Source organism: Acinonyx jubatus, chromosome D3 (assembly GCF_027475565.1).
Source record: "Acinonyx jubatus isolate Ajub_Pintada_27869175 chromosome D3, VMU_Ajub_asm_v1.0, whole genome shotgun sequence".
NCBI classification, from domain to species: domain Eukaryota; kingdom Metazoa; phylum Chordata; class Mammalia; order Carnivora; family Felidae; genus Acinonyx; species Acinonyx jubatus.
Genome location: NC_069392.1, coordinates 81,038,345 through 81,058,107, shown reverse-complemented (window position 1 = coordinate 81,058,107; position 19,763 = coordinate 81,038,345). Strand labels below are relative to the sequence as shown.

Here is a 19,763-nt window from a genome sequence, read left to right as displayed (position 1 = left end):
ATTAGGATGTAGAGATCTCTCTGGGAAGGCACAGGTTCTGTGTACCAGAACCTCCTACTGTGAATTTACTAGACTGTTTTGATTTTCATAAGCAGAAAACAGGAAACAAGCCTTTGCAAAAGACTACATTCCTGCCCAGCATCTAATACCTGGTTCACGCAACAGCCCAGGCAGAGGTCTCTATTTCCCAGCATGCACGACTGAGGATACCAAGGGACGCCCTACAGAAGGGTCTCACGCATTTTCATGCAAGCTGAACCCAGATTATGACCCAAAGGCAGTTTAGCTCGTGTTTTCCTGGGAGCCTTTACCAAACGGTGGCAAATACTGATTTATTTTGATCCACACAATTATTTTGTGAGTAAAGCTGACACAGGAGAGAAGGCGAGAGTAGACGTCAGCTGACCTGAGATTCTTACTTCCACCATTCCTTCTATGTGCACCGTGAAGATTTTTTGAGCTGAGTCTCTCTGGAGCACAGCTGGGACTCAAAATCTTTTTTCTATTTTCCCAGCGTCCACAATGTTTTATAGCTCCTTTCTTTTCGTGTGTGTTTGTACATGTGTGTGTTTTCCACTCACTGCTCAAATCCGGACTGGCCTGTGTTGCTCTGATGAATATAATGTGGCAGCAGTGATGAGCCAATTCTAGACATCGGCGTCGCGAGTCCCTGCAGCTTCTGTTCTTGCCGTTCTTGGAATAAATCCAGGTTAGCTGTTGGATGATGTGAGCCACATTGCCCCTCTTGTTGTCCCAGCAGACAGACAGCCAACTCCATGGAGAAGCCACCAAGCTGACCAGGAGCTCACCACTTAGATGAGCCTACTTAAGACCAACAGAAAAATCACTCTGCTAACCCCCCACCAAATTGCTCACCCACAAAGTCATGACCTAAAGAAAAACTGTTGTTTAAAGTAGTCCATTTGGGGGGTAATTGGTTAAGTTGCAATGGATGGCTGACACAATTGTGGAGAGACACAGAATAAAAGTTGGTGGCTTCAGTTTGTGACAGGTGATGGCAGCATAGCCAGTAAAAGTGAACCAAACTAGCCTTGAAATGACCAAATGAAATGGTGGGAGGGGGTCATGTCTAGACATGTGATCTCTTTGAATTCCAGGCCCTTGACTCTTCTAATCATTTCCTGATTGGTTATATTCTGTCTTTATCACCTAAAATAGATTCCAGGCTCCATCAGTTCCCTCCTCTATTGATAATATATGCAATCACTTTTCTGTGTGTGTGTGTGTGTGTGTGTGTGTGTGTGTGTGTGTGTGTTTGTATACTTTTTTTAAGGTTTATTTTTGAGACAGAGCTCGAGCAAGGGAGGGACAGAGAGAGGAGGACAGAGGATCTATCTGAAGTAGGCTCTGTGCTAACAGCAGTGAACCTAATGCAGGGCTCAAACTCACAAACTGTGAGATCATGCCCTGTGCTGAAGTCGGACTCTCAACCAACTGAGCCACCCAGGCACCCCTGTATGTATATATATACACATATATACGCATATATATGTGTATATATATATATACACATATATATGCGTATATACACACACACATATGCGTATATATGTGTATATATATACATATATACGTATATACATATATGTATATATATATGTATTTAATTTGCTTTTTGACTACTTATTTTTAAACTCTCTGCAAATACCTTAATGCTGGAAGAATAAAACAATTTCCCTTTTTTGAATTCTTCTCTGCCCTTCTAACTTAAAGTTTTCAGTTTCACTAGTGTCTAAAGCATTCTTTCCCTCACTTGATTCATTTATTTTTTTAACTAAGCTCTATGCCCACTGCGGGACTTGAACTCACAACCCTGAGATCAGCCAGGCACCTCTTTCCCTTACTTTCCATACATGCTTTAGGGAATTCTCCAGTGTCCCTTTAATTGTAATTGTCATGCATATGGTAATGCCTCCCAGACCTAAGTTTGTACTCCAGGCCTCTGCCTTAAGCTGCAAATCCTTATTCATGACCTCCTAGACATTATTATCCAGATATCATAGGTGCTTCATGTGTATTCCAAACCATATTAATCATTTGCACACCCCTATTCAAGGACACACTTACCCAGTTACTCATGCTAGAAACATTAGTTTTCTCCTTAAATTCTCTCTCCAATTTTCTTACACAATCACTAAATCCTTTCTTATCTCTTTCTTAAATATCTCTTTCTTGGAAGCCTACCCACTGAAGCTAATTTAGGATACAACACACCGTGGAAAAAGAGACAGAAGTAAAGGAAAAGTTTGTACATTATCTGTGACTTGTTTATACTAAGCAAAAAAAAAAAAAAATAGTGATGGACTCACTGAAAAATGTCTTTGACATACATATATTCCAAGAACATTGCTCTGATAACTATCAAAAATCAAAGCAAACAGAAAATACTCCCAAGCGAACATGGCCTTTGCCTCTTTGATCAAGACTATCATGCATTGACATGTACATTACTATCAACTTCCTTCAGAGACTGTCAATTTCTTCCTTTTTAAGACCTTAAATTCATCTCTACTCTTGGCTATTCACACACAGGTAAGTTTATACGTTGATATGCAGAGAATCTATACATATGCACACATGAGCATAATGATTAAAATGACAGAAGGATCTACTTAAATATATACAGTAACAATGGGTTGAATTAATTGGAAAATATAACCTGAAATTCAGAGGTCAACTAGAGTTACTGTATTAACCTTATGACAGTCAGCCTTTAATTCCAAATTTGTGCCTTTCACGGTCAAATAAGGGAAACATCTTTGTTCCGTTTTGAGGAACGTGACTCTACAGCGGGATTAATTGAATTGGATCCTTGAAAGAAAAATGTAATAATAAGAAAAAGAAGAATTGTGAATGTTGTCAGTTTCCTCCACTATACACCAACAAACAGCCTTGTATGAAATGCTGAAATACAAACTTGACTCTGGGGATTAGCCCCTCAGCACTTCAAGTAGTCGACAAAGGACACGTTTCAATAACAAGATGTTAAACCCGGGAGCTCAGAAATCCTTGCGGCCGAGTTGAAGGTTGGAAGGAAACTGCGTATTTGAACTCTTTCTCCCCAGCGGTGGATGGGTGCGGGCCACCTTACGGATCCTTCTACAGTAATGCCTTATTATTTCGTGGCTTTGGCGTCATTCTGAATTTCTTAAGGTATGAATATAAGGAGATTATGAAGATAGCACAGAATCGGCCAGAAGCAGCTTAAATATGCTGTTTGACAGTGACCATGTGACCCACCAAACACCATCTGTTGGCCAGAGAGGAATGTGTACTTGTCCTTCACAGGAAATGCGTCTTGAACACACATCCTTTTCTACTGCACTGTGACTCTATGGTAATGAATATTAGAAAAGCAAAACTGCGTCGTTAACCCCTGCTGAGGTCTTGCATTGCAAACTGAAGTACTTTAGAGACAGGACTGACATATCTCAAAGGAAAAGTAGAAAGCTAAAGGACACCCCCTGTAAATTAGGATATGAGACTGCAAGCAGACGAACTTCTAAGTGGGGAAAAAAAACAGTGTTCACTCACATGGAGGAATATTTATGTTGACACTTTGTGAATTTTGAAGCCCTGTAGAACTGCTCGCCAAGGTTATCATTAAATCATTCATAAATGGCCAAAGAACCAGCTTGTACGGCACTTTGACTGTGAATCACTGTATTTTTGTCATAATTTTTAAACAACACTTAAACTATGTAATCATGTTTATTCCTAATGTATAGAGGGAATATTTAAGTTGCAGAAAACTAATTCTGTGGCAATACCTACAAAAACCTTTAGCCTTGTGGATTCTGCCTATTTGGTCCTATTTATAAACATTTTTTATACAAGACATGGGGGCAATAATAGCATAACTTAAAGTAATCTTCCACAGTTCTGTACATATTTCTCTTTTACTAATGTATCTTCTTTAAAAAGACAGTTTTCCTATTCTTCGCTCTCTGCTCTTAAGTTCACTCTGTGCAAAGTGTAACATATGTAAATGTCTCAAAATATGACAACAATCTTCTCAAACTGGAATAAATCCCATTATAATCATGACAGTGCATTGTTTATGAAAAAACAAATAACTGAAGTTTTATTATACTACAGAGTCGAGAGAAAACAAGTTCAGGTGATTATGAAGCACGGTTCACAGGTACAAAATAACCTAATTCCAAGAGAAATGACTATCTGAATGGAGACAATGGGACTCGGTTGTCCAAATGTGAAATAATCTTTAGAGGTGTTCACAATCATCAGAATAAATACATACATCAAATCCTAGCAGCACCTGGTTGTAGATGTTTTCCTATAGTTAGGAGAGACTAAAAAACCTATCGCAAAAGAGTCATTTTTATGGATTCCCCATAGCATTCTATTGTTTTTCTAAATGAAAATTTTAAAATAGTCTAAGAACAACGGAAGAATGCTTCCTTTGTCTTCTTTCAGAATTTCCCGGTTTTAGTAAGAATGCTCTCGTGACTCAGTTTCAAAAATCCATTCTGGATTTCACAGATGATTTCACTACTCTCTAGTACAGAAAGAATACTGAATTTATGGGACTCATACAGGTTTTTGCTCACTGTACTCCCTGTGAGGAACTTCTGGAAGCATTTTACCTGGAATGAAATACAGACCCCAATTTCACTGAAATTGACTACTGTAGCTCTTATATTGAAAGCTCTTGTTAATTCTAAAAATCCTTCAATGAATTCTTTGGAATTTCTAAATATATAACCTCTTTAATGATTATTTTACTGCCTCTTATCACTTTGTCGCATCACTCTCCTCTATTTCCTTAGTATAAGGGAGATTGTTTTCAATCTAGTTGGACTAATAAAGTGGTTTTGAATTTTGAACAGCAATTTAAACAAAAGATGGATTTGAGAAGCTAGAAACAGGTTGTGAGCTCGGGAGCTTTTAAAATAGTTTTGGAGTGAGTAACGATAACCAACCTTAGGATAGTGCTAAAGACAATAGAAAAATACAAATAAACCTACAGCCAAGAGCTAATATGGCTCAAAAAGGAGAAAGAAGAGAAGTTAGAAATGACTTCAGAGCTTTAAATTTAAAAAAGAAAACAAAAAAAAGTATCCTATTTGACTGTGACCAGAATTAACAATTCTCTAAAACTTCAAAAAATATTAAGAAATTGGACATAATTTTATTACTGCAACAAATATCAAATATATATTTGTGCATATGTTTTTCAATGATTTATGCTCTATTTATAATATATGAAATGCACGTGTTCAACAAAAATAATTTCAATATATATTAAAAATTTTTCAGTATGAACAGACTGATTTCAGATGAATATTTCAGCTGAATCTTTGAAATCTCTGAGCAGCACTGTACTTTACTGCATTTCTTTTATTTTAGACAACAAAACATTTTGCCAACAGTTGGCCTGTCCTAGTTATTAAAACTTTTTTACACAGATTGTCACCAGCTGAGCTAAAACAGCAGCTGTCCACTGGAAATAATTGCAGAAATGTTTTGCCCATTGGCCTGAAATCAAACATATGTTTTCCGGTAACAACTAAAATATAACTTTCTTTATTGACATGTGTTAATTATCCAGGAGTGTTAATTACAGAGTTATACACCTGGATTGTCAGACTGGCATAAAATTCCATTATTTGGGGGGTGGGATTTTCACGTTTTAATTTTCAGTACTTAGTTGAGACAATAAGACTATATATTTTGTAATAATTCCTTTTTCCCTTTTTTTTAATTTAACAGTTGTTAAAGATCGTGTCTATACAGAGCAAAGGGAGTAAAGAGCTCATTTTCTCCCATATCTAATCAGTGTTGGGAGCTAATTTAAATATACTATGACAGTCTTTAGTTAGGATTATAATAATTTTCTATCTCCTCTGCACTTATACTTAAGGGATTATGATAGGCTTCACAACTTTTCATGCTCTGCTTGTATGAATTCTTTAAGTACTTCAATTAGCATAAACTTTAAAAAGGAATAACTGATAATGTAGCAAGTCTTCAACACTTTGGTTGCTATTTCCAAGTTTGTACTTTTTTTCACAGAGATGGAGTGTTTGTCTAGTTTGCTAACGAAGACTTGTGGTTGATTTTAGGGTTTCATTCCTGGAACAGTCAACAAAGAAACATCTTCCCCTCTCCATTAGGACATTTGAAACAGTACATTTGTGGGGTGCCTGGGTGGCTCAGTTGGTTAAGCCTCTGACTTCAGCTCAGGTCATGATCTCATGGTTTGTGAGTTCAAACCTGGTGGCAGGCTTTGTGCTGACAGTTTGCAGTTAATGTGCCAGTGGGCCTTTCGGTCACAGAACTACGATAAGTCTATCCTCTTACTTAGAGAACAGACTTGCAGGGCATGATTACGAATGCCATTCGCGATTCTCTATGATTCTGACACCTAAAAGTAAACGCATAGCTTTCTTCCTAAAGATAACATAACAATATTTCCATATGGCCATTCATTTTGTCTAATACATTCTTCCATCAAAGTAAACATGGTTCTTAGTATGCTCCGTGGTGTCACCCTCCCAGGAAATAAGAATAAAGAAAATATTACCTTCTGTATAGTAATGATTCCTTCCTGTGTATCTTTGTCAACAGAAATCTTGAAAATCCCTAATCCGTCACCATCCACGATTTTGTATTCCATTTCAGCATTAGCTCCTATATCTGCGTCAGCTGCTTTGATTCTGGCCACAACAGAGGCCACTGGCAATGATTCTGGGACATTATACTGGTAAGACCCTGTGAAATTCAAATCAAGAATTGAACACGCTTTATACAAAAGCTAACCAATAAAACCTATTTGGTTCTTTTGCATCATCCTTGCTTAATTTGTGTTCATAGTTCCTAAAAAAAGATGCTGAGACAATATCAGATAAATGACGAGTTTCATAGAGACTCGAGAAATCTCATGGTGATGGTTAGATAATCACTATATAACAGCAGAAACAGTCTGAGGAAAGGTGTGAGAAGAATCTCAATTCTTGTTTTTCTAGTGGTGGGAAATACGCTTCTTTTAATAATAAAATATATTTAAAACAATTATGAAGAAGATTACTAGATAACCAGTGAATCGACATAATTAAAATATAATTACTGTAAATATTAAAAACAAAAATTGTATAGCTTAGGCTTCCAATGGGCAAATACAGGTCTAAATAGTACCGATGAATTATTGTTAGAATTTACATCACAGTGTCTGTTACTATGAAAGTATCAGAAAACTGGGCCAGGGAGTTGATGAAAGACAATATTGGTCTTGTTTTAGCTCATAGATTTATCAGGAAGGATTATCTGTGTGGGTTTATGTAGAAGTGATTTGGAACACAATGGCACAAGAGCAGAGGCCGTATTATTCAAACAAAAGGAAAGAGAAGCAAAAACAGAGAAGCTTTTCAAACTTTCATTTGTAAAAATTCCTCTTCACCATCCTCAGAGTCAAAAAAAAAAAAAAAAAGTTTGGGAAGCAGATGACCATGACCATGAACCATCCTTTTGAAACTAGAAAACTCCTCAGAAACAGTTTTCCCTGATCTTCTATTTTTTCCTGCCTTTTCCACCTATTCCATTCCCTTCTGGTTGTTAAACACGGTGCATTTTCACTTTCTTATGAAAAGACTCTCTTCAAGAGGAACAGAAAAAGGAAAATGTATCCATATGAAGGGACCACGTGTTCAGTTCAGAATTACTATTGTTGGCAATTTTCTAAATTTTGTGACAAGTTACTGATTAAAAAAAATAATAATAATGACAAGAGATGCTGATGACTTTCAAGTGATCTCTTTCACACATCCGTAAGAGACCTTAGTAAAATCCAGAAATTTCAAGGTTAGAATATTAGCTACAGGCAGTCCGGAAAATCTGAGCCTTCCCTCCTTGCCTTCCCTCACTTTAATGAGCAGGAGAGTATCTAGAGTAAGCTAGAAAACCTGTACTGTGTCTTATCCAATCATGACAACTGGAATAACACAAATTCTAAGTATCAATTCTTATCACTGTAGGCTTAAAGAAGAACAGTTAATTTGATTGTGAGCCCAATATAATTATATGATTGTTTTGTTTATTCTACAAAACCTTCCTCTCTTCTCCCATTATAAGGTATCAAAGGCACAATTAAGGGTAAGTTCATTTTTTATGAATGCTGAATTTCGAGTAATTTCACTTTATTTTGTGTGGAGGCATTAAAATGTCTGTTGTATAGGGGCGCCTGGGTGGCTCAGTTGGTTGAGCATCCGACTTCAGCTCAGGTCATGATCTCATGGTCCGTGGGTTTGAGCCCTGCGTCGGGCTCTGTGCTGACAGCTTGGAGCCTGGAGCCTGCTTCTGATTCTGTGTGTGTCTCTCTCTGTCCCTCTCCACCTCATGCTCTCTCTCTCTCTCTCAAATATAAATAAACAAACAAACAAACATTAAAAAAATTTAAAATGTCTGTTGTACAATAATATAAATATGAAAAATGTGTAAAATAATAATGAAACATCCACAGATGGAATATTTGCTGGAAAATATAGCAACTTCATGTTTACAGAGAAAGCTTCCTTGTTTGAGTTTATTGGTTTCTGAGATCTGTAAGGGAGCTTAATTTCCCATTTCTATAGAACATTTTAGAGATATTGTAGTCTATACAATTTCCTTAATTTTCCTGAGCGTTGTAAAGAAATACTGCACACACACAAAAAAAAAAAGAAAAAAAAAACTAAAAGAGACTGAGATGAAATGCTTTTATATAATCAAGACATATCTACCTAGATTTTTTCTTTCCTTTTCCTTGGCTGAGTCAAAAGCCACTTTGGTCATAGAAACTAAATTGAGGCCATATGGTTTTCTGGTTCTTTGAACTGACTTTTGAAACACTGAACGTTTGCACAAGAAAGAGGTGGTCGAATTCCTATAGGAATGTTTAATGTGCATGAAGTGGTAAAAAAAAAAGCGTAGAGTAAAAAATGAAAATGCTGCATGTTTCTTCTCTGTTTCTCTTTAAAAATAAATCAATACTGTCAGTGTACAGAATGTATGTATTTGAATGTTACTAATTGGCAACAATCTCATAATTACAGAATGTGTGCAAAGAAGATCTTAGAATGAACAGATGAATCTATAAACAAACTTAGTAACTGTCCGGTATTAAAAACGTGAACCAAAGAAAAACCATAATATATTGAAGACAGAAGTAATACAAAGATAGGATTTCCACACTTCTGAATTAAAACCACGCCCCTGTAATAAGATAATTACTTGTCTGAAAAGCATTTGGAAAAATTCCCTTTGAGAGACATTATAGACTGGCAAGGAAAATTAGGGGACTTGGAACATTTAACAAACCAGCTTACTTCGAGGAAAGCGAGGTGGGTTATCGTTGACATCAGTTAGGGTCACGGTGACTGACGTAGTTCCTGAGAGTCCTCCATTTTGACCAACCATATCCTTTGCCTGAATAACAAGCAAATACTGGTCTTTAGCCTCTCTATCCATGTTTGGAAGGGCGGTCTTGATGACTCCTGTAAAATTTCAAATCCCAGTAAAACGCATCATGAATCATTGCATTTATACTGGCGAAGAACACTGACAGAGGTAGCAAGTCGCTCTTGAGTTGTTGCCTTTTGTTGTTTTGCTTATTTTAAATAATCTTAACGCATATTAAAGACCAGGGGGTACAATAATTATACACAATATTACAAAACATAGAGAATGCTATAACATGGACAAGCAGGGCTTCTAGATACTGGAGAGAGAGAGAGATGATGTTTAGATTTTATGAAAATAAATAAGTAACATGAAGTCCTTATCTACAATGATGGGCAGTTACCCATATAGGTACATGGTCACAAAACTCTCCTTTTCTTCTCTTTCACGCTCTCCAACAACTTCATTCACAGGTGACATGAAATCACCAAAAACCTTTCGGCTATGGTTCCTACCACCTCTCTTTGAGCAAAACAACTGAAATAGTCTACAAAGAAAAAAATGAGAATGATTTGCGTTTATTAACAAAAACACCATTTCAACCTATGGCTATGTTTGTGGATGTGGTTATGATGCAGGATGATCTTATGCTATACTTAAAGATCTGACAAAGCACCAAAGATGAGAACAACTATGTTAATATAAATCAGCAACACTGAAAACATTCATGTGTTTTGTTGTTATTTGCTTCTAATCAGTTGCATTGAATATCGATCACACTTAAAGCTTCAGATGTATGAGAAATTGATTCCAGAGTTTCATGATGCTCAATGGAGAAACTTGACAGACTAATCATTGTTGCACTGAACTGGTTGTTTTATATTAATAACTATTTAATTATTGCATAGGTATGTTAGGCAATAATATTGAATTATGGGGTGGAATTTAGTTTAATCATGTATATGTAAATATACAAATTATATGTGTGTTATATACCTAACATACTTAGTACATGTACACAAAGGTGATATCAACAAAAAACCTATTTAAAAACGATCTATATAGACCTTGAAACTCGCAATATGAGGTCATCTTTAAGATTTCTTGCAATTTCATCGTTTCCAACAGACTGTCTTACTAATCCACGTAGGACCATAGCTTGAAAGATGTCTAATGTATTTTATTAAACAGAATCTACCTTTTAGGGGGAAGTCAGAATTTAAATCCTCACTGATTCAGACCCGACAAAGAGAAACTCTGGTACTCTGCACTTCTCATACCAAGTTGCTTGATGGAGGATGGTTCTTTGGAAATAAAATAACTGAAAACAGCTCTTTAAATTGGGATGAAGGTTCTTTCTTTCCTCATGGTTAACACAAAAGGTTATATTCTCCAAATTTATAACTTTTTCAGGGCTGCCAATTTAAATAGTTTAAAGGCTGCTAATTCAACGTACACATGTAATAATGCCGCGTTACATTTTATATATAATATGTGTTACATTTCATATACAGTTTGTGTTATATTTTAGCACGAAGTATAAGCCTAGGTGACACTAAACTAGGCCTGCCCTATACTTTACGATATTCTACAGTATGGTAACTGTTCTAGGCATGGGAAACAGACGAGAAAAGCTTTTCAATAGTATAGTTAAAGGTTAAGCAATTTGTTATCAGTTCCAAGATTCCAAGTTAAACAGCACTCAAACTATCTTAAGTAACCATACTTTTGTTTAGTCTGAGCACTAGATAGCAAATACACACCCCCCACACACATACACACATCAACAGCACATCCATATTTTAAGTGCTTAGATTACACTTCTTTGAGTTGGGCAGTTTCGTTTTGTTTTTAAACGTTAGCCACTTTCTTTTATTGGGCACCTTTGCTACAAACACAGCAATACAAGGTCTCTTTAAGTGACTCCTTCACTGAAGTCTTTGGCTCTCTACATACTGCTTGTGTTTAATATATGACATACCCAAGAGACATGAAAATTGAAGGAAACAGTCATTTGGTTCAGTTGGTAAGTGTCTAATACATATTTTTCTTGGTGTCATCACGGTTCTATGAATATTATATATTTGTTCTTCAATACTTCTGTTAACCCCAATTCATAAAACAGTGAGCACTGATCTCAGTAATAATGAGCATAAATAATCTTTGTCTAAGAGTTCTGGGACTTAAACCTCTTCATTTTGTTTTCCTTTCTTATGTTTCTCATGTTAATCATCCTTTATTTATTTCTAACCTTTTTTTTTTCTTCTAATAAATTGAGGATTGGCCATCTTGAATACTGGAGCATTAAGTGTGTATCATTAGATGACAAAATATTAATGAGTTATGTTTAGAATCATTTCCCATTCTTTTTTTTTAATTTCTACGCATCTCTTATTTTTCCTTCTAATATCAATAGGTACAAGTGAACTTTCGTCCTCGCACCTTTATTATGTTGTGGAGAGAGCCCTTAATATCTCAACTACTCAACAAGGAGAACACTGTATCCTTTCATGGTTTTGCTTGGTGGCATTATGTTTGTAAGGAAATATAGCACTATTAAGAAAGTCTGGTATTCAAAGTTACTCACTGATTTTTCACACCTCTAATTGTTTCTTTACATGTAATCCTATAAATAGCACTTTTCTAAAGCAAAAATCATCACAACGTTTGCAGAGTAATCCAGGTAGTAAAGGTAATTTCCAAATACCTCAAATATTAAGCATATTTTTGACAAGACTGGAATAATTGGGAGAGAACTGAATTTACATCAGGACATTCAAAATATATTTCCAGTTCGATGACTTTTGCTAGCTTTTTACTTTTAAGTAAAATTGTCTACATTTGGAAAAGAATTCTCATACATTGGAGTTGATTTGCACTTTGCTATATATTAGGGACACACACATACGGCAAATTGTTCACTCTGTAACTCTGAAGTCGTAAAGGCTAGTCTTTTCTAACCAGATCCCTGTAGCTCCGTGAGATTTTCATGGAAGACAACAATATTATTTAATTTCAATAATCAGTCATTTTAAGCCCCTTATGATGAGAATATATCCTGTAGCTCTTCAAAAGAGAGATGAGCTCAGATGTTAAGCTTCCTGAAATAATCAGTTTTCTATAGATGTATCGTCTGACCCAATCACCCAGAACTTTTCATTTGTTTATAATCCATGGTCACAAAAAGTACTGGGCATAGGAAACATAAATTTATCCTCATTACTGCTGAACATCTCTCTGGCTTTTGAGTCTGGGAATAAATTTTCAGATGATTCTCTGCCTACCAGCCACTGATGATTTTTGGTTTTTTTAAAGCATATTCTTTTACCATGAAATCTTCTAAAGAATTTATATATGTCTTAAATGTAACAGATAAGAGCCGGTTCTGAAATCGACCCCAGTTTAGAGAACCAAACAATCATTGAAGCCAGGCGTCTGCACACTCAGGCCTTGGGCTGGTCTCAGTTGATTCGGCAACCACGTGACCCAGGTGACACAGGGCTGCGGGGCTTCATGCTGTGCGGATCTGGGACGCATTAGATGTACCTGCTGAATCTCTTCCTATTAGTTTACACTCTTTCCTAAATTGTGCCTCTAGGCCTTGTTGGTCTATCGATAAGTGAAGCATGTGAAACAGAACCAAAAAAGCCAGGGAAGAGCCAATGATAGTAAACATGGAAGCTTCTGAAGCAGTCAACTTCAAATGAAGAGTCGCTGAGGAATGGACTCTTCCAACCTGTGAGAGGATGTCCTCAGCAAGCCCTGATGGGAGTGAGGGCCCTCCACACCTTGAGCCACACCACAGAATGGAACGCAGTCAAAGGCCATACTTGGGAGGCAGGCTTCCTTATGACTAAATTACTTGCGTAAAATTATGACTTAACCAGTAGGCATGTCACATATGACGTGCGTATCACGCAGTTACACCTCTCACGTTTAAGAAGAAACTCCTAAATGACAAGTGGCGTTACCCATTCAATCCACTTTGCAGGGCCAGCCTCGTTGGCCACGTGCCCTTTGCAGGCACACAGGTCCCATGCTTGGTTTCTTGCTCTGCTGATAACATCTTGAAATCCTATTAATTTTAGAAGACGGCACCTGCTTTTCCATTTTGAACTGCAAATTATGTAGCCAGTCCTGCCCCATATCAAATAGGCAGAAACACGGGATCTATTTGCTTGCAGGTTACAGAGTAGATGAACACCTGAGAATGACCACAAGCTTCTTAGAAGTTTGTCGCCATCACGGAGTCAGGGATGGGCATCTCTACAGTCCTTTTAATGCTGCCTTATCCTCCTCTTAGCACCATTCCTTTAGCATGTTAGAGCAAATTGTCAACGTTGGCTTTTGCAGCTACTTGCGTTCTTGTTTTATGGATGGAGAAATGAAGGTAGAAAATACAGTTACCCTCTGGTCACATGGATTGTGAGTAGTGCGACAGGTGAAATATGTGACTGGAGGTTTTAGCCATGCTAGGTTCATCATGTGTGGTTAATAAACAGTAGTGGGTATTGTCAATATTAGAAAAGAGAAAACCAAAGTTAAACTTACAGAAATGTACCTAATAGTGATGCTCTGTGCCTTATTTTCACAAATACTGGAGTTAGCATATTTTCAGTGTTTTTCCTATCAAACATTTTACTTTCTTCTCAAAAACTCTTCCATTTAAAGGTTTAGAAGAATCACATTATTTCTCACATAGATACAAATCAGACTGACACCGAATATGAAGACTAAGTTAAACTTCATTTACAGATCTCCATGCCCTTAAGGATTGAAAACTTTCCATTTCTGTCAAAAAAAATACATTTGTGCAAATAATACACTATCCATACGAGAAATTAGCAGAGGATAAAAATTCCCAGAATCTCTCTGCACTAATGACTCTAGAAAGAGAAGTCCCAATGATTACCATAATTACAGTATGAAAAAGTCTAAACAAAATTAAACTAAATTCATCTCCTACTCTACACGATCCTTGAGATTCTGAAATTAAAATTAATTTGAAGTACTAATCATGTGATCCCACGACACAGACTATTGTCCATTTAATCAGAGGCCTTACCCCCACTGGACTTCAGAAAAAAAACTATTATCTTACCACAAACCTAAAATCACCGGCCAATCAAGAGTTCCCGCAAAATATTGAACCCTAGGGATTAGTGCCTGCTATTTTTGGACAGGTTATATAATGCAGAAGTGTATAATTTGTGAGCAAATTGTCAGAAACTTGTCAATGTCTTTGTAGGCTGTAAAGAGTAGATATATAAGGGAATGGGTGGGTGTGTGAATTTAGGCTTCTCAGATCTATCGTTAAATCTAAGCACATATTCCATAGTCACAGGATTCATATCACCAATCAAATACTTTTGTTTACTTCTCCATCAATACTTGCTTAATCGGAACTGTCTCTTCTCTGTTAGACTGTCCAGGTGGCTTCAACACTCTACCACCATATTGGTATGAAAGACGCAACGCAGTCTCTGTAAAAATCCTAATGGTGAGCTAGGATCGAATTTTATTTTTCTGTTCCCGCAGACCGTTACCCCTGTCGTTCTCAGAAGACACTTACACTATGGATCCTCCATAGTGATTTGAAAATGAATCAATATTACCATTTACAAATATGGAACACAGTATGAGTAGCATTCAAATCAGCATCGAAGGTCACAGGTACTCTCCAATATTCCTAATCATAAGCTTGGCTGTTTGAAAAATCATTTTCTTCATGATGAAGACAAAACAGTTACAACATGGACAAATTCTGGATTTCATGGTGGTGAGGAAAATCATCGGCTCAAACCACCCATCTCCACACCTCCCCACCCCCAACACGCAGAGCCAGAAAAGCAGAACAGAGAAACCATTATTTTCTATCCAAGATAACAGCACTCCAAATTATGGTCTTACTTAATGTAAATTATTCCAGCTCCAGAGCAAAACAGAACACCTAGCCAACCAACCACATATTCCACACAGTCAGGCTTGCAACTCATAAAAATATGTTTCTCTTCTAAAATTAAAAAAAAAAAAAAAGAATCAACTTAATTTTTGATTGGGCAGCTCATCATCCGAATTACTACATTTAAACTAATTTCCCTGATAAGCCATACAGAGAAAGACAGATGCCATATGTTTTCACTCTTATGTGGATCCTGAAAAACTTAACAGGAACCCATGGGGGAGGGGAAGGAAAAAAAAAAGAGGTTAGAGTGGAAGAGAGTCAAAGCATAAGAGACTCTTAAAAACTGAGAACAAACTGAAGGCTGATGGGGGGTGGGGGGGGAGGGCGGGTGATGGGTATTGAGGAAGGCACCTGTTGGGACGAGCACTGGGTGTGGTATGGAAACCAATTTGACAATAAATTTCATATATTGACAAATATAAAAAATAAAAACATAAACTAATTTCCCTGAGTAAACCAGACTCCAGACACATAAACAGAACCGACTACCTACTCCTCTACATGGCAGGGAGATTTTTGCTTGAGATTTAAATTTAACTGCCTGCGATTCCTTTGTGAATGAGTTAGAGGAGGCAAGACAAAAATAACACGTGACATAAATAATCAAGATTTTCTTCTCTTGTCAGGAGACAGCAGCTGCAATACTTTTTAAATATATAATACTCTGTTTAATTCTGCTAGAAATTCTGATAAATGTAATAAAATATTCTTAAAAGATGTTAAAGCCACTATAAATCATCGGCTGTTTCTTACCACAGGACACCCACTGAGAAAAGCCCAGTAATAACGTAGCATCCGTTATCAGTACCAAGTATATCGCATAAAAACAACTAATGGGGCACCCAAGTGGCTCTGTTGGTTAAGCATCCGACTTCGGCTCGGGTCATGATCTCACAGTTTGTGAGTTTGAGCCCCACATCTGACCCTGTGCTGACAGTTCGGACCCTGGAGCCTGCTTCGGATTCTGTGTCTCCCTCTCTCTCTGTCCCCCCCCCCTCAAAAATAAATCAAGATAAAAAATAAATAACAGAGTTTTTTTTAAAAAATCACTAATATTAATTCTATGCCAACAGATAAATGATGACGTTACACGAAGAGGCACATTTCACTTTTTACCTGTCTTTGGTTCCACTGAGAAGTATGGCTGTCCTTGCAGAATGCTGTAGACCACTCGGGCACTGTTGCCATATGTAGGATCATCAGCATCCGTTGCTGTCACTTGTACCACTGAGGTCCCTACATGCCAATCCAAAAAACCAATGAATTAAAAATTTCCAAATGCCACAACACAGAAGAACCCACACACTGCTGAAGATTCTCCATTAGATTTGTTTTGAATTCTTTTTTTTTTCTTACTTCAAGGCAAATGAAAAATGGACATGTGGTTTGTAGATGACACACCCAAAACGATGATAAATGCTAATGAAGCCCTCAGAAATATCTAAGGGGTACAAAAATATGTTAGCAAAAAAGTAAGATTGATGATGCGCATTACGAGTATACTCAGAACTGGATGGGACTCAAATTTTCGGCCTCTCATCCATCAGGGGCAGGTAACAAGTTTTTATCAAAAGCAATCTCTCCAAGTCTCACTGAATAAACAATTTCTGATGGATACACTTAACTGGATATTAGGTGGCATCTCTTCAGCTTTAGTTTTCATTGTTTCCATGAATTGATTTAAAAACAAAAGCATTAAATCAAATGCAAACCACACGCCCCAAGAAGAAAATTCGTAGCACAGCAACTTTAAAAATTGCATCAGCAGGGTTGTGTGTGTGTGTGTGTGTGTGTGTGTGTGTGTGTGTGTGTGCGCGCGTGATAGAATGCTTTGCGGCTTCCTCATTTTACTGTATATTCACTTACTCCACATGCAAAGCACTTACTGCGATCTGTTCTTTTTATTTCCATTTGGAGTATAATCTTAAAACCGTCACTCACATTTACTTAGTTTATGTATTTAAGCACATGCTGTTTTATCATTTCTGTCCTATTGATGACAATGGGGCAAATCTCTTTATGTATTCTTCTAAGTTTGTTTCAAATGTTTTGAAAATATTTTTTAATCTAAAATTTCATCTTGATATATTTCTAAATAGATTTCCCTCTCTAAGCCCTTTAAAAAAGTCATTGGTGTCCATTTTGTTACAAATCTATTGTCTTTTCCACACTATGATTTTCATGAACAATCCCATTTTCTTTTTTTAAAAAAAAAGGTGCATATTAAGAAGCTATGTATATGGCACTGTTGTTTAAATTCTGATTTTTTTTTTAATTTGACAGACTTAGTTGATTGTGCCGTGTGGATGCCTGGCAGGACCAAATAGTGAATGATGTATATTTAAAAATATTCAGAATTAAATTGAGATCATTTTAAAATGTTAGAACCAATGACCTTGACATTCTCTATTTTCTCTACACTGTACCATCTTTACAGCAATATTTACTCTGGTAATATGCTTAAGTAGTGATTTTCTAATTCTTTTGAAAGGGAAAGAGCCTAAACAAAACAAAACCATTTTGGTAAATTTGGTTGTATATGACTTTTTTTTCTAAAATGTTCACTAAGAAACTTACTTTATATATAGACTCATATGTACGTACACCCAACACACATGTACACATACTTTTAAATAATTTTAATTGTCCATGCTTATCTATGCTCTTCTGGCGAAGATGAACTATCCTAAGGACTTATTAACAGGTTTTCAATCTAAAATTAGCATCCATCGAAAACCACATCCATGAATATTAAACAATGAGTGCTTGTGTTGTATATGCCATATTACTTAATGGTTTTTATAAGTATTTGGTTAGAATTAAACACTTTGATGAACTACAACTCACTATGGATCCACATAACATATTTAATGTAGATATCTACTGTTCTCAGTTTAAATTCCGATACTATTTTAGTAGTCCCAATTAATGTCAATTAAATCCAGAAGACACCTAAAAATCATTTCCTAAAAGGTCCTGAACGTGGTGGAGTCAAATAGCTAAAATAACTTGCATGTGTGCATGATAAGCATGCTGTTTGATATCAGAGTGATACCACTGAAATCAAAACTACAGTGCATTATTTAGCCTCTAAAAGAAAAAAGTTCACATTAATCCAGTTTGCGTGGCTACATTCTATGTAGCAAAGGAAAACCTTAGCAAGCCAACAAAGAAAGCCCAACATGTCAATGTGAAAATTAAAGAGCTGAACCGAACTGCTTACACACGCCTCAAAGCTTGCTGTTTTCCCAAACATTAGTACTTTGAGGATAATGTGCCTTCTCTTTTCTCTAAAACCTCCAAAATCTTGTTGTGGCTGCTGTTGTCCTAGTTGTCTGTGCAGTTAAGCAACAGCAAGAAGCACTCCGAAGACGTGGGCAGTACTGAGAAAGTATGAATATGCCTGTTTGGTTAAAGAAGTTCCTCCATGCAAGCTGACTATGGTGAGATCCTGCCATCGTAGTTCAGAATATTTCCTGACCATGAACATGGTATTCCTCTGGCTCATTTTCAGTTTCTATTTCTTTAGCAGCTAGAGCAATGGTGCCCCAAATAATTTTCCCTTTCCATCTGCTAGACACAGAAATTTAGGGGCACTAAATTGTGATTCTCCTCAAGGGCACACATAATACACATCTTTTCCACTACCATGGTAGACATGTTGACTGGACGCTGGAATGAATAAAGTGGCCTTTATTTAATGAAACAAATCACAATGGGTAAAATTTTTACATGTTAAAATACAAGGCCAATTACTACTTTAAATGCATGTCTTATTTCAAAACTGAAAATGACAGGAAATAAATATCTAACTCAACTGGTCTATTTAAGCTCCCATCTTTTTTTTTTTTTTTTTATTGTTTTATGAGATCATCTAAAATTTCATACCGGCTAAAAAATATTCCAAAGGTATCTGAATAAATAGTTTAAAACTGAAATTATATTATCTGATGTAAGTAAAGTACATACCAATAGTACTTTACTTTCTATTTTTCCAGTAATGGGGCAATGTGAAAAGGCCTTCGAATAGAATAGACTTCATGACTCTCTTATATATCTCAAACAGAGTATCGCTTTACCATTATTATCTATTCAGCATAAATTTTCATACATTTAAGTTTCTGGAGAAATTACAAAAAAAATTAGTGGTGGCATACGGAGGGGCATTTTTGAGTTCAAGCACACTCTACAAGCAAGTAGACCAGCTGACCTAAACGTTAGATGGCCTGCCTGATACCTCGGCCACAGAAGCATTCTCAGAAGAGTGAATCATTAATATTAATCAGGAGAAAGAAGAGATTATCGCAGGGCAAAGTCTGGAAACATATTCTTTTTTAACTTCTTAGGTGTAATTTTAATCTTTTTTAAAGTTAAATATTAC

The 19,763-nt window shown here is 36.5% G+C and overlaps 1 protein-coding gene across 3 annotated transcripts in view; it reads right to left on the bottom strand.

Moving 5' to 3' along the window:
- CDH7 (cadherin 7) overlaps positions 1-19,763 on the bottom strand; it is a 127,389-nt gene that overhangs the window by 52,167 nt on the left and 55,459 nt on the right. For all 3 annotated transcript variants that reach the window (XM_027069142.2, XM_027069143.2, XM_053205889.1), the window contains 3 exons: positions 16,499-16,618; positions 9,345-9,512; positions 6,569-6,756 (listed from right to left, as the gene is read on the bottom strand). In XM_027069142.2, coding sequence (XP_026924943.1) covers positions 6,569-6,756; positions 9,345-9,512; positions 16,499-16,618 — 476 coding nt within the window. The remainder of the gene's footprint in view (positions 1-6,568; positions 6,757-9,344; positions 9,513-16,498; positions 16,619-19,763) is intronic.